The sequence below is a fragment of the Chrysoperla carnea genome, chromosome 1 (assembly GCF_905475395.1).
Source record: "Chrysoperla carnea chromosome 1, inChrCarn1.1, whole genome shotgun sequence".
Classification (NCBI taxonomy): domain Eukaryota; kingdom Metazoa; phylum Arthropoda; class Insecta; order Neuroptera; family Chrysopidae; genus Chrysoperla; species Chrysoperla carnea.
The window spans coordinates 2,440,685-2,452,872 of record NC_058337.1 but is presented as its reverse complement, the minus strand read 5'-3'; the positions used below and the strand labels follow the sequence as shown (position 1 = coordinate 2,452,872).

At 32.5% G+C, this 12,188-nt stretch overlaps 2 protein-coding genes across 3 annotated transcripts; one reads left to right on the top strand and one right to left on the bottom strand.

Annotated features, from left to right (window-relative positions):
* Window positions 1–873: 873 nt before the first annotated feature.
* Window positions 874–7,944, bottom strand: LOC123300758 (chromobox protein homolog 1-like). Of its 2 annotated transcripts, none has more exons than XM_044883416.1 (3): window positions 7,864–7,944; window positions 5,605–5,723; window positions 874–2,915 (listed from the first exon to the last, which is right to left on the bottom strand). In XM_044883416.1, exons 2-3 carry the CDS (start codon window positions 5,710–5,712, stop codon window positions 2,370–2,372), a joined length of 654 nt encoding a protein of 217 aa, XP_044739351.1. In that variant the 5' UTR covers window positions 5,713–5,723; window positions 7,864–7,944; the 3' UTR covers window positions 874–2,369. The 2 variants fall into 2 exon arrangements, with proteins under 2 accessions (XP_044739351.1, XP_044739343.1); XM_044883408.1 differs by lacking the exon at window positions 7,864–7,944 and adding an exon at window positions 5,806–5,963.
* LOC123290414 (prolyl 3-hydroxylase OGFOD1) lies at window positions 7,847–11,351 on the top strand (the record flags this gene model as incomplete). The annotated part of the gene is made up of 4 exons (XM_044870587.1): window positions 7,847–8,071; window positions 8,689–9,050; window positions 10,187–11,008; window positions 11,112–11,351. Coding segments are annotated over exons 1-4 (1,593 nt in total), but the record flags the coding sequence as incomplete, so codon positions are not given.
* Between the last annotated feature and the right edge of the window lie 837 nt (window positions 11,352–12,188).

Below are 12,188 nucleotides of genomic sequence, written 5' to 3'. Positions count from 1 at the left end.
TTGTTCAATTAAATAATATTTTATTGAAAGGCTTTGGTCAATTTTATTAGCCTCATTATTTTTATTATTATTTATTAAATAATAGAAATTATTGGAAAATTTTGTAAAATATTATCACAAACTAGGGATATATTTTACTTTAATCTAGTTGGTTTTATCGCCATCTATAAACAAAACATGTGTACTAATTGTAATCGTTAAGGTTGATCGGACAGTACACTGCAAGTTTACAGTACACTAAATCAGAAATTAAAAATTTTTATCTGTAAATGGGTTGGCCCATCCCCGGCAACTACTCCATGAACCATTTGGAGCTGTTTAAGAACAGCAGAAGGGCTTTGACGTCGACTGACTTTAGGTCGGAGAGGTCGTCAAAGAGAGGCTCGCTCAAGTAAGTCTATCTCCTCATGACAAGAGCTGGGCAGTGACAGAGAAGATGAGACATTCTATCGTCCTCGTCATCACTGTGACAGCTCCTGCAGTAGTCGTGATATACTGCCAGGCCTAAGCGTTCAGCATGCTTGCCGCCCAGCCAGTGTCCTGTGATAGCCGCAAAAACTTTACGAATAGAGGCCCTTGGAAGTGATATGAGAACTTCGGAACGCCTGCGATTGTACTCAGACCATATCTGTCTTGTAGTACCACAAGTACGTTCTTCCCTCCACCTAAGATTGGCCTTTTTCAGAATATCCTCTTTCAGGAGTAACTTGCAGTTCGCAAATGGAACTCCCGGATATTTATTGATGCTTGTGTCCGGCCGCATCGTGCCATTTCTGGCAAGATCGTCGGCATCACAATTTCCTGGAACGTCCCTGTGTCCCGGTACCCACATACCAGGTAACATTTCAGGATAATCAATAAAAAAAAAATCAATTTTTAGGGATGTATATATATTTTTTTATCAGAAACTTAATACAATATACTTATAATTGGACACCAAATGAAATAGCACTCAATCATAAGCATCACTTTAATTTAGAGTACAATAGTTTACTTACAAATATTTTTTAATTTTACAATAATAAATGAGTTCCAGAAACGGACTCAAAATTAATCAATTCAAAAAAAAAAAAAAAATATCGATTTATAAAGCTTTGCGATTTTTAAAATGTCAAAAATTAAATAAAAAATATTCAGAGATTTGAAGAAAATATTTTAATTATAAAAAAAACAAATCGAAAATATTGGTACTTAGGTCCAGAGTCAGGCCAAGTATTTGACAGTCATTTCTAAGATGTTATCAAGGCCTGTGTCCAACACTGACACAGACCTTGAAAATCATTAATTTTTATTCATCTTCTAATAAGTTTTCAATAGGCCCGTGCGCACAAAGAGCAAGAAGGTTTGGAAGGTCAAAGCCCCTCCCTCCCATTGAGAATCTCTCCAAATAAATTAGTCCTGTAAATGCAGCCCCTTTATGAAACGCATTTCTATTGACTATTTTAGCTATTTCGTCATTTTGTTGGCATTTACTTGATCTTAATTATTACGAGATTTGCGATGAATAAGACATTGAATTGCGGAAATCAAGTCTCGCGTCAAAAAAAAACGCAACGCTCGAATGTACAGACTGATCCAGTTGAAGATTGTTTTCGAATCACAATCTGTTTAAGATATAATCCTTCGATTCCTCCAGATACGTTCTCAATTTCTCTTTCTGTCAAGCCAGCTTCCTTTACGTCAGCATCATCGAAGTAATCGAACTTTTCGAACCATATTTTTCAATTTTGTAAGGAAATTTCTGTGATATCTGGGTCGACAAAGTTGAACTTTGGCGAAAATGCATTATAGGATGTCAAAAATTCATTCGATATTTGCAATGAAAATGCTTTTAAAAAGTTCTACCAAATCCTTTCTGTTCTGGAAGTTTTTCGAGCGACAACAGCAACGGGTGAACGCTTCTCGTCAACTTTTCGAAGTCTCAAAACATACCTTAGATCGACAATGTCTGAGAACCGGCCTAAAAACGATTTAATCTCGATGCGTACACAGTTTCGAAAAAGTAACTTATTTGAAAATAAATTTTGACATAATAAATTGTTATTTTATTCGAAAAACGAATTCGAAAACGAAAACGAGTTGATGTTATGTCCTACCATGATGAACAAAGGTTTAAACTCCTCGTGGATGAATCCAAAACACGGGCCTGGTCTGTAATTAAAAATTTTCTAGACCCCATTCTAGATCCTTGACTATAAAAATTGATCAAATTTCGAAAATAACGTGTCAAATACTAGGCCTGACTGCCGTGTATGCTTGATGAGATTGATTTAAAATCACTACGAACGGTATAAAAAAAAAGAATAATTAATGAATGAATTAAACTTAAACAATATTTTTAATTAATACGAGAATTAACTCAAGTGCAATTAATTTTCTTGAGAGGTAGGTGTGTGCCACGTAAGTCGTTCTTCATAAAATTTAATAACAATTTGTGGACATTTCACATTTGCATCTTTTGCCTTAACTAAATCAGCTTCATCGGTACCTTTCCATTTCATCAAGAACATTAAATCACCGGAACTATCCGATGCCCCAATTATTGTTTCCGGTGATAAACCACGTTGAAAACCATTCTTCTTTTCTTTGTCTGAAGATTTTGACTTGGAATCAGATTTATCACTCCGAATACTTCTATCATCTGAATCTTTAGTTTTTGAACGGGAACGATCAGTGGATGAGGATGGTGTTTTTGATGAGGTCTTCGATTTGTTAGCAGTTGGTGTTTCCTCGTCTTTTTTCTTTGTTTCGGTTTTAGCTTTTTTTGGTGTGTTATCCTCATCTTCTTTTTCTTTTAGTTTACGTTTACGATTATCTTCGAATTCTTTTATTAAATCATGGCAGTTTAAATGTTCTTCGGGTTCCCATGTACTCTCTTCTTCGGAGTATCCTTTCCATTTTAATTTGTATGATACCTATTTAGAGAAAAAATTCCAAAAAATTAATAAGAACCAACAGAAATATAGGATGTCGAAAATATTACGCACACATTAAAATTTATTAAAAGTACTGTCATGGTAACCGTCTGCTGTGCCTTAAATATAATAGCAGGTAATGTTCCAAGTCGCCCTGTAGGTTTCCTCGAATTTCTATGTGTCATATTCCCCCCCCTCCCCAGGGAATAATTCGCGTTTTTCAAAGTGCTGCCAAAAAAATCCCTGGCCTCTTGCTTTTCTGCCAGACATATTTCCCTGATCCTTTTGACATGTTCAACACAACCAAACAAGTTTTACACAGTTTCCAGAACCATCCCTCCAAATTTTTTTTTACCGCGTAACGACATTTTCGGTTTTTTTGGCATAATTCGGGAATGGGACTTGTTGAGTTCAAACTTTGCAGGATAACTGTTCAGAATCACATCTAATGAATTATCAAACAAGCAGACAGTTTCAAGAACCATAACTTAGTGACAGTTTTTCAAATCTCCCCCTGTGGGGGAATATGACACATAAAAATTCGAGGAACCTTACAGGGCGACTTGGAACATTACCAATTACATTTTTTCTTACATTTCTTACATTTACAAGTTCTTGCATTTTTTTCCCCCGATGCATAAAAATCACGACTAACTACACACGAAATTTTTGATTTTGAAGAAAAACTGTTTTCTACATTGGAAACCATATTATTAAAAATAAATTTAGCGGGCAAACAAGGTTACTCCCTTGGTAGAACTAGGCAAGATATGCTCTTTTGTAGGTAGGAGTAGGATGGGGACATTCTCGCATTCTCTTGCACAGTACCCAGTCAGCGCCATATTGCTTACTAGCTGTTACCCGCCCGCTTTGCTGGGCAACATCCCCACTTGCACCCCTCCCTCCACATTTCCTTGCGTTGGATAACAGTTTTGTAATGTACACGTCATGCTCTTTTATTTGATACCCCACTTAGGTATATTTGTAAATATTCGATATTTCCTTCCCACTTTCTCGCTACACCTTTCTACCCTCCGAAGGTTAAAAAAATTTCTAAATGTAATTTAAAACATTCTGACCAAGTTTTGAACTATTAAAAGCCATAATTGAAAAATATGAATTTTTTATTCATGAACACCCCCGCAACCCCCCTTGTGGGTGGAATTTCGTAAAATCCGTTCTTAGCTGACCTCTACTTGGCAAAAGGAATATTCCTGCCAAATTTCAAGTCTCTAGGTCTTATAGTTCCAGAGATATCGTGATGAGTGACTATCTATCTATCAATCTATATCTATAGAAAGTCTCCTATATATTTATAGAAGATTTATTTATAGTGTAGGCGCTGAGTATGTTTTGCATACATTTACAGGTCCTACCGAACAAGGAGTGTATTGTATTTTGTATCGACCTATTTTGACCCGCTAAATCTGAATTTTCAGTTTGCTCATAGCTCAAAGTGGGGGGAGAATTTGTTATAAACAATTAAATTGTTTATACAGCCATAGCTCCTAAGTTATTGAAAAAGAGAAGAAAAGTAAGTAGAGAAAATTATAAACAAAAATAATAATGCATAAGATCGACGCGAAGCGCTTGGTTTGAAACGGCCGTAGATTGGCCAATTAAAAATATTTTTGTACTTTATGGTACTCATTTTAAGGTATGGGTCTATATTTTAATGTTATTCACATAATAATACGCTTAATGAAATAGCAAGGAAACTAACACGATTGTAAGTATTAAGTTTCATCATTTTTCCGGCCCATTATTAGTTTATAAGTCGATAGCGAGCCTTTAGCGAAAGAAAATCCCACATAATTTAAATGAGAAAATTGCAAATTTGTTCTAGTTTAAGAATCTTTTTGTAGGCCCTCAGCGCCTTCACTATTCCATTCGAGCTGTCAAATTGGTCAATGTTTTGTTTACATATTAAAAATTGAAAAAATCTGAGGCGGAAAAAGTTCATTAATCATTAATTACTTATTCATTGTCAGGAACTATTTTTCACACAAACGTATTCATGTTTTTATACAACATTGGAATCAGGAAGCGGGAAAAAGTTAAAATGTCGTCGGCTGGGTACATGCACCTACTGAACCAAAACTCGTCCTACATCGAACATACCTTGTCTAGTTTTAACAAGGTTTTCTTATGGATGCCGTTGTCAGAACTGGACCAAAATGAAATGGGATCACACGGGAAGGACGAGCTTTCAAATAGATAAAGAATCAACAAAATTGGTTCACCCAGTCGAAAATTCTAAGGTAACACAAATAAAAATTAAAAAAATATAGTCGAATTGATAAAAATTTGTTGAAAACCGTAGAAAAATTTTCGTTTTTCATAAGTTCTTACATTTTTTTTCCTCGGATGCATAAAAATCACGACTAACTACACACGAAATTTTTGATTTTGAAGAAAACTGTTTTCCATATTTGAAGCCCGCCATAAATTTAGCGGGCAAACAAATCAAGGTTACTCCCTTATTTTGGAATATGTTGGAAGAATTCAACATCTCTTTGTCACAAATATTTGTACAGAATTCGTAAAATTGAAAAATTCGATTATTTTACAAATTTTATTTCTACGATCTTCTTCAACTGCTACAACCCAATTTTGGAATAAATCGAGTGGCACCGATAATACACTTTTACATTTCCTATACACATAAAGACAAAAAAAAATTATTTACCTTTCCTTTTCTGTCTACTTTCTTATCCAAAACTTTTTCCACAGAGTATTCCTCCTCGCTGCTGCTACCGTCGTCTGATCCAGATCCACTTTTGCTCTTTTTTGGCATTATTCCGGTTTCTTCAAATAAAATAAAAATCAGTTATAGATTATGAACAACCAACCGGCTATACGATTAGTAATCAATTTAAAATAAACTTACAAAAACAAACTGTTTAAAATTATAAATCTTAAACAGATAAATGAATTTTAAACGAATTTCGATCAATGAATAATCGTAATAATTAAATTATTTGTCTTCAAACTAAACCGAGCGTCGTTTGTATGTCAATTTTGTTTAATGAAAGCAAAATGGCCAATGAACAAGAGAGATTTGGCGCAATAAACACAGCTTTGTTTGTTATTCCAGTGGTAACCAATAAGTAACGAATTATGTTTTATGCTTAAGTTGTTTTATCGACGCCAACTTTTCGAACTTTAATAAAAAGTGTTTGTTCGTGACTAATAGTACAATTTAATTGATTCGAATTTATATTTTTGCTAAATATTAAGTTATTTTAAATCAGAATTAAAAGATCGAACTACTTAAATTAAACTGTGTGATTTAAAAATGTACTTGCTTTTTGAAATGGCCTCGATAAAACAACTCATTTATATATAGAGTACTCCCATCAAATTAGATGAAATTTTATATAATTTACAGAAGTTATGAAGGACCGCGTCGACAAATTTTAGATTTTTACTTGCGTAGAACAGAAAGGGTGATTTCGGGAAAATCAAGTTTTTTCCTCAATTTTTTGCAATTTACTCGAAAAACATGCATTTTAGAGAAAAAAATAGATCTATACGAAGTTATTCGGCGTAAAATTTACGATCGATTCGTAACTTTTTCTTTATCTTTCATATTTTCTGAAAAATATACTTCTATGTACAAATTTTCTGTGTTTTTTGTAATTTTTGTTTAATTTTTCTTCTTTTCTTTTGATGTTAGTTTTCAGAAAATAAGAAAAAGTTGATATATACAAATCGATCGGAAATTTTACGCCCGATAACTTTGGACTAGTTTATTAGAAAAATTGCAAAAAATTGTGTAAATACGTAAAAATTTTTTCAACAGATAAAAAGCTAAAACTGGGAATAGATGGTATTGGTATTGCTGCCTCGAAAACTTCAGTTTTCACCTAATTTGATGGGAATATAAGGTTTAAACTAAAACTGAACTTTAAATTTAAGTTGTATGTGAGATATCTTTATACTACCAGTCAAATGGCAACCGCAACTATGCAGTAAGGTTTCCACCTTAAAGTTTTAGAAAGGTGGGATATAAACCCATATCAAAATTTGAAGAAACATATTTTGTATTAACATTTATTATGGAGTGTAGAGATAAAGAACCACTTTCTCTGCTTGATTTAGTGTCCCAAAATAGCAGTAAATAAAGTAGCTAGAATGGCGCTAGTGTAACAAAAGGTGTTTCATGTGAACTTCTCTATGATCCTTATTTAACAACTTATTTTGATCTTTCTCTTACTCTTATTACTTTAAGCATTTGTTTTTTGCCATCCTTATATTCTTGCTTTTTTGGACACTTTTTATAATCCTTCTTATCTTTACCCTCCATAAAAATAATATCTTTTTCATGTAAAATACATATATTTTAAATTGCAAGTTCTCGCTATTCATAAAGTTTAGAAAAAAAGTCAAGTTAATTTGTAAAGTGGTTAAAAATCACCTTAAATGATTAGATCTCTGAAAACATAATTAATTTAATTTAACGTGGGCTAGTCCCATGGAAAATTTAATTTTCTTTTAGTCTTAATCATCAAACTAAACTAATAACGCTTCAGTCACATTTACTTTTGGAAGTTTGATGACCACTGATACGTTCACAGCGTTGTCAGATTAACGATATTTTATATTATTAAGAATAAAATTACAAATATATTAATTTGTTTCAGTATTTTATCATTTAAAACACATTTTAAAATGTCGTACAAATCTATTTTATTCTATTTCATTGATTCGATTCGAAGTAAATTTTTGGGCCATCGAAAAATTGCCATATAAAATATTGCAACACTGTTGTAATTTTCAAAAATTCAAATTTTTGAATTTTGCTGCACATTTTTTGATTAATTTATTTATCATTTAAAGCAAATCTTAAAGAATATTTATTGAAATTGAATTTTATTTCGAACATAAGTAGGAAAAACTATTTAATCGAAAATACTTAACCTAAAAAATATAAATATCAACATACCCGTGTTATGTATGTTTCCAAATAAAATTGGACAAGAATATGGAATTAAATGATTTTAGTGAAAGTGATTCCGAAAGTGAAAACTGTATTCAATGGGTAGAAGAAAGTGATTCACCAGTTAGTGACTTTGATGAAAATTCATGCGATACAGACGATACATCAATACTTATTTCCACACCGGAAAATATTGTGTCTACTATTTGTGGATGTTAGTAATTTCCATAGCAACATATTTTAAGTATCATTATATACGTAGTTCTAGAATTTTCTATTTCGATAAGATTCAGAATTTATAAGCGGGAAGCCTGTGGCAGCAAAACTGTTCTTACACCGATTTCGAAATTTCGCATATGAATCAATGCTATTTAACGATAGGTACAATATGTACAAGGTGTGCCAGGGTTTATCCTGGCACAAATATTTTTGATACTTTTAATAATTCCAAGTAGTTTGCACTTTCATGGAAATTAATTTGTAAAACTTGACCAAAATATTGGTCACACTTGTAAAAAATAAAAAAATCCTGGCCAAAAATATTTCTGCCAGAATAAACCCTGGCACACCTAGTACATATTGTACCTATATCGTTAAATAGTATTGATTCATATGCGAAATCCGTTAAGTTTGCTGTTTTACTGCCACGGGCTCCAGGCCTATTAAATCCGAAAAATTTATAATTTTATGTGGAGCCCCCGGAAATATATCTTGAAATCCGAAATCTCTGGATAAAATCCATTAACTGGGCAATTCATATAAAAATAATACGTTTTCCATTTTAATCCAAAATATTGATCTGATAATTAACTTTTCGCCTTCGATTTTTAGATGAAAAAGAAACAAAAAGTGATGATTTTAATCCAAAACGAAAGAAATTGAAACTAAATGAACGATTATCGTTACAAGATGATTTAAATACAGAAATTATTCATGAAAACTGGACGAAAGCTTGCTCCTATTTTTCAGATAATGTTACATTAATTTCGGATCCATTTCAATTATGTGTTATTAAAAATTTTATCGATAATCCAACAATTCTAAATGCTATTCGACATGAAATTAATTCCGTCAAATGGAATAGACGACGTTTGGATTTATATGAATTTTTACAAACTGATGATTTGGTTAATATTAAAATGAAATATATTCATCAGCTTTATGAATTTTTAAAAAATGAAGTTAGGTCTTGGGTTTGTGATTAAATTTTTATTTAAAAGTTTCAGTTGTTTCAAAGTCTGAGTCAGTTTTTGAACTTCCCTGGTGGAAAAAATATTTGAAGAAATAATAAATCTTAATAAGTCTTAGAAAACTCTGAAAAAGTCGTGTTTATAGAACCCCAAGGAATATTCAGCCAACTTAACCTAGGCAGAAAAGAGTATAGGATCCAGCGGGGAGCATTTTGGCTCGTTGAATACGAATCTGATGTCAGATTACACGAATTCTGTCCCGTATTCAAAAAATCATGTATTTTTTTGACCCGAAATTTCACTTTTTGGCACAAAAACGGAAAACTAAGTATTTATCGTCCAAACTGTTATCTAGAAGGTATTTTTGGTCTGTGAATACGAATTCGATGTCAGATTACACGAATTCTGTCACCACGTCTTCCGAAAATCGTTCCATTTTTGGTCAAGAATTACATTTTTTTGGAACAAAAACGGCAAACTAAGAGTTTATAAAAAATAACACGATTTTCGGAAGGCGTCATAGAATCTGTGTAATCGGACATCGGATTTGTAAACAGCGGCCAAAAATACCTCCTAGAACAAAGTCTGGACGGCTAATAAATAGTTTATTGATTGTATACCAAAAAAGTGAAATTCTTGGCCAAAAATAGCACGATTTTCGGAATACGTGACAGAATTCGTTAAACTGACATCAGATTCGCAATCGTTGACTAAAACTACTTTCCAGATAACAGTTTGGACGTCAAATACTCGTTTTTGTGCCAAAAGTGGAATTTCGGGTCAAAAATAGCACGAATTTTGGATTACGTATCATGTAATCTTGACATCGAATTTAATTTTAAGCCAAAATAAGCATTTAAAAAAAAACTTGGGCTACATATCCCCTCGTTGGGGCCTTATGCCTCCGTCTGCCTAGGTTAAGTTGGCTGAATGTTCCTTGGGGTCCTATAAACATCGGTTTTCCAACTCGATACTGCTGTACTACCTTAAATAATAGCAAAAAAATCGATTTTTGTTTCTTTAAAAATTGAAGAGCCCCTTGAATGACATGAACACGAACCTGAAAGGATTCTTGAAACTGAAACTGCTTTTATCGATCTGAATTTTTATAAATGCTATTTTTTTCAATCATTTTTTAGATTTCAAAGGCTACAGGTCTCCCATTAACCAAAATATCGGCATCGTGTTCAGCTTATACGTTTGGCGATTATTTATTAGTTCATGACGATTTACAAGGTGATCGTTGTGTAGCCTTTATTTTATATCTAACCGGATTAGATGAGAATAACGACGAAATATGGAAACCAGAATTTGGTGGAGCTTTACAATTATTTGGCAAAGATGAATTTTTACAACCGAATATCGATTCAATGAAAAATATTTTCCCACAACATAATCAATTTGTTTTCTTTCAAGTGAAAAAAGATTCATATCACCAGGTTCAGGAAGTATTTTCCATGAATCATTCCCGTATCAGTATAAATGGTTGGTTTCATTCCGATCAAATACCATTAGAGGAACCACCTAACTTAGAACCCGAAACAAATGGATTATTCGGTTCGAATTGTATTCATCCGAAAAACGAACAAATTTCCCTTGAAAAATGGATTAATCCGTTATTTTTAAAAGAGACAACATGTAAAAATATTCAAGAACATATCGAAAAGTTCTCAGAAATTAGTTTAGAACAATTTTTCAATGAAAGTTGTTTAGAAAATTTACTAAATTTGAATTCGAATACAATTTCATGGAAATGGATTGGACCACCGAATCGACGACGTTATGAAATTGCTGATGAATCAACGTTACCGGATAATTTGAGGGAGTTTTTAGATGTGTTTAAATCGATTAGTATGTTTGAATTGTTAAAAAAATATACGGAATTAGATTTGGTTCCCGAAGGTGATATGAAGCCATCAATGCGATTTGAATTACAACGATTTTCTCCTGGATGCTATTCTGTAAGTGTAAATTTAATGTTGTTACTCAAATCATTTTAGGGTTTCAAAGGAGTTTACAAAACGGAAATATGCCTTTACGAATTTTTTTTTTGTATTATTTCAGTTAATGTCAGAGAAATCTTGGTTTAATGACTGTGAGCTGGATGTGATTTTATATATTGAATGTATCGATGAAAATAACGGTCAAATAATGTATGTAGCACGTGAAGAAAATGAACAAGAAGCTTTAATTACGTTGGTTCCAAAATCAAATACGTTAAATATTGTTTATCGTGATGAAGGTACCGCTAGAATAATGCCTTATTTACCACATCGAACTAGGAATAAACAATTTTATGTATTAATATGTTCTTATAAACAATAATATAAATATAAATATATCTTCGAATTAATTTTTTTATTAATTGTGTTCTTTATTACCCCGATTAAGATTCCGCACCAAAAAATAAAAATCCATAAAATTGTGATCAAAAAGAGGGATAACTGAGAGGTACAACACGGTAATCTTTGTTGAAACTGCCCAGCAAAGCGGGCGGGTAGCTGCTAGTCAATAACAAATGGTTTGAAATTCAGTTTGTCTCCACGTATAATTATTTTCATGGCAATGAATTTATGTTGATTGAAAATTTTTAATCAGTTCTGTCAGTTAATTCGAGTAAGAAACAACTCCAGTTTTCTTATAAATTCGTACCTCAAGCACTTGTCAAATATGTCCCTTGTATCAAGTCCAATAACTCAGTTCAAGAATTTTCTAACACCCGTTCAAGACAAACTTCCCGAGCATATTGAAAAATTAATTGGTAAAAGTGCCCCAATCACGTCCAAGAACAATTTCGATACACCAAAAGCGCGTAACTATCAAAACAGTTGTGCTAAATATAAAATTCGACCAAGAGTTTTATACGAAGAAGTGAACAAAGTGAGTAAAATTATTGAGAGTAAAAAACTTGCGGATTTGTTGCCACAATGTAAATGGGTTGGACGTGAAGCAATCATTAAACAACCGGTGTCGTTGAAAAATCGTCGACAATTGTACATGCAAACGCGTTTAAGTGAAAAACGAAAACAGAGAAAACAATTAGAATTATCGCGACGTGTTAAGTCTCAAGATGAAATCATCTGTCATTTTAGAGATATTATTTTCGATCAAATTAAAAACAATGCTGAGATTATTTAAGTA

Coding starts and splice junctions, on each gene's coding strand:
- LOC123300758 (XM_044883416.1), bottom strand. CDS start 5,712: ATGCCAAAAAAGAGCAAAAGTGGATCTGGATCAGACGACGGTAGCAGC. Junction 2,916..5,604: donor AAGTAGACAGAAAAGGAAAG/GTAAATAATTTT, acceptor TTCTCTAAATAG/GTATCATACAAATTAAAATG.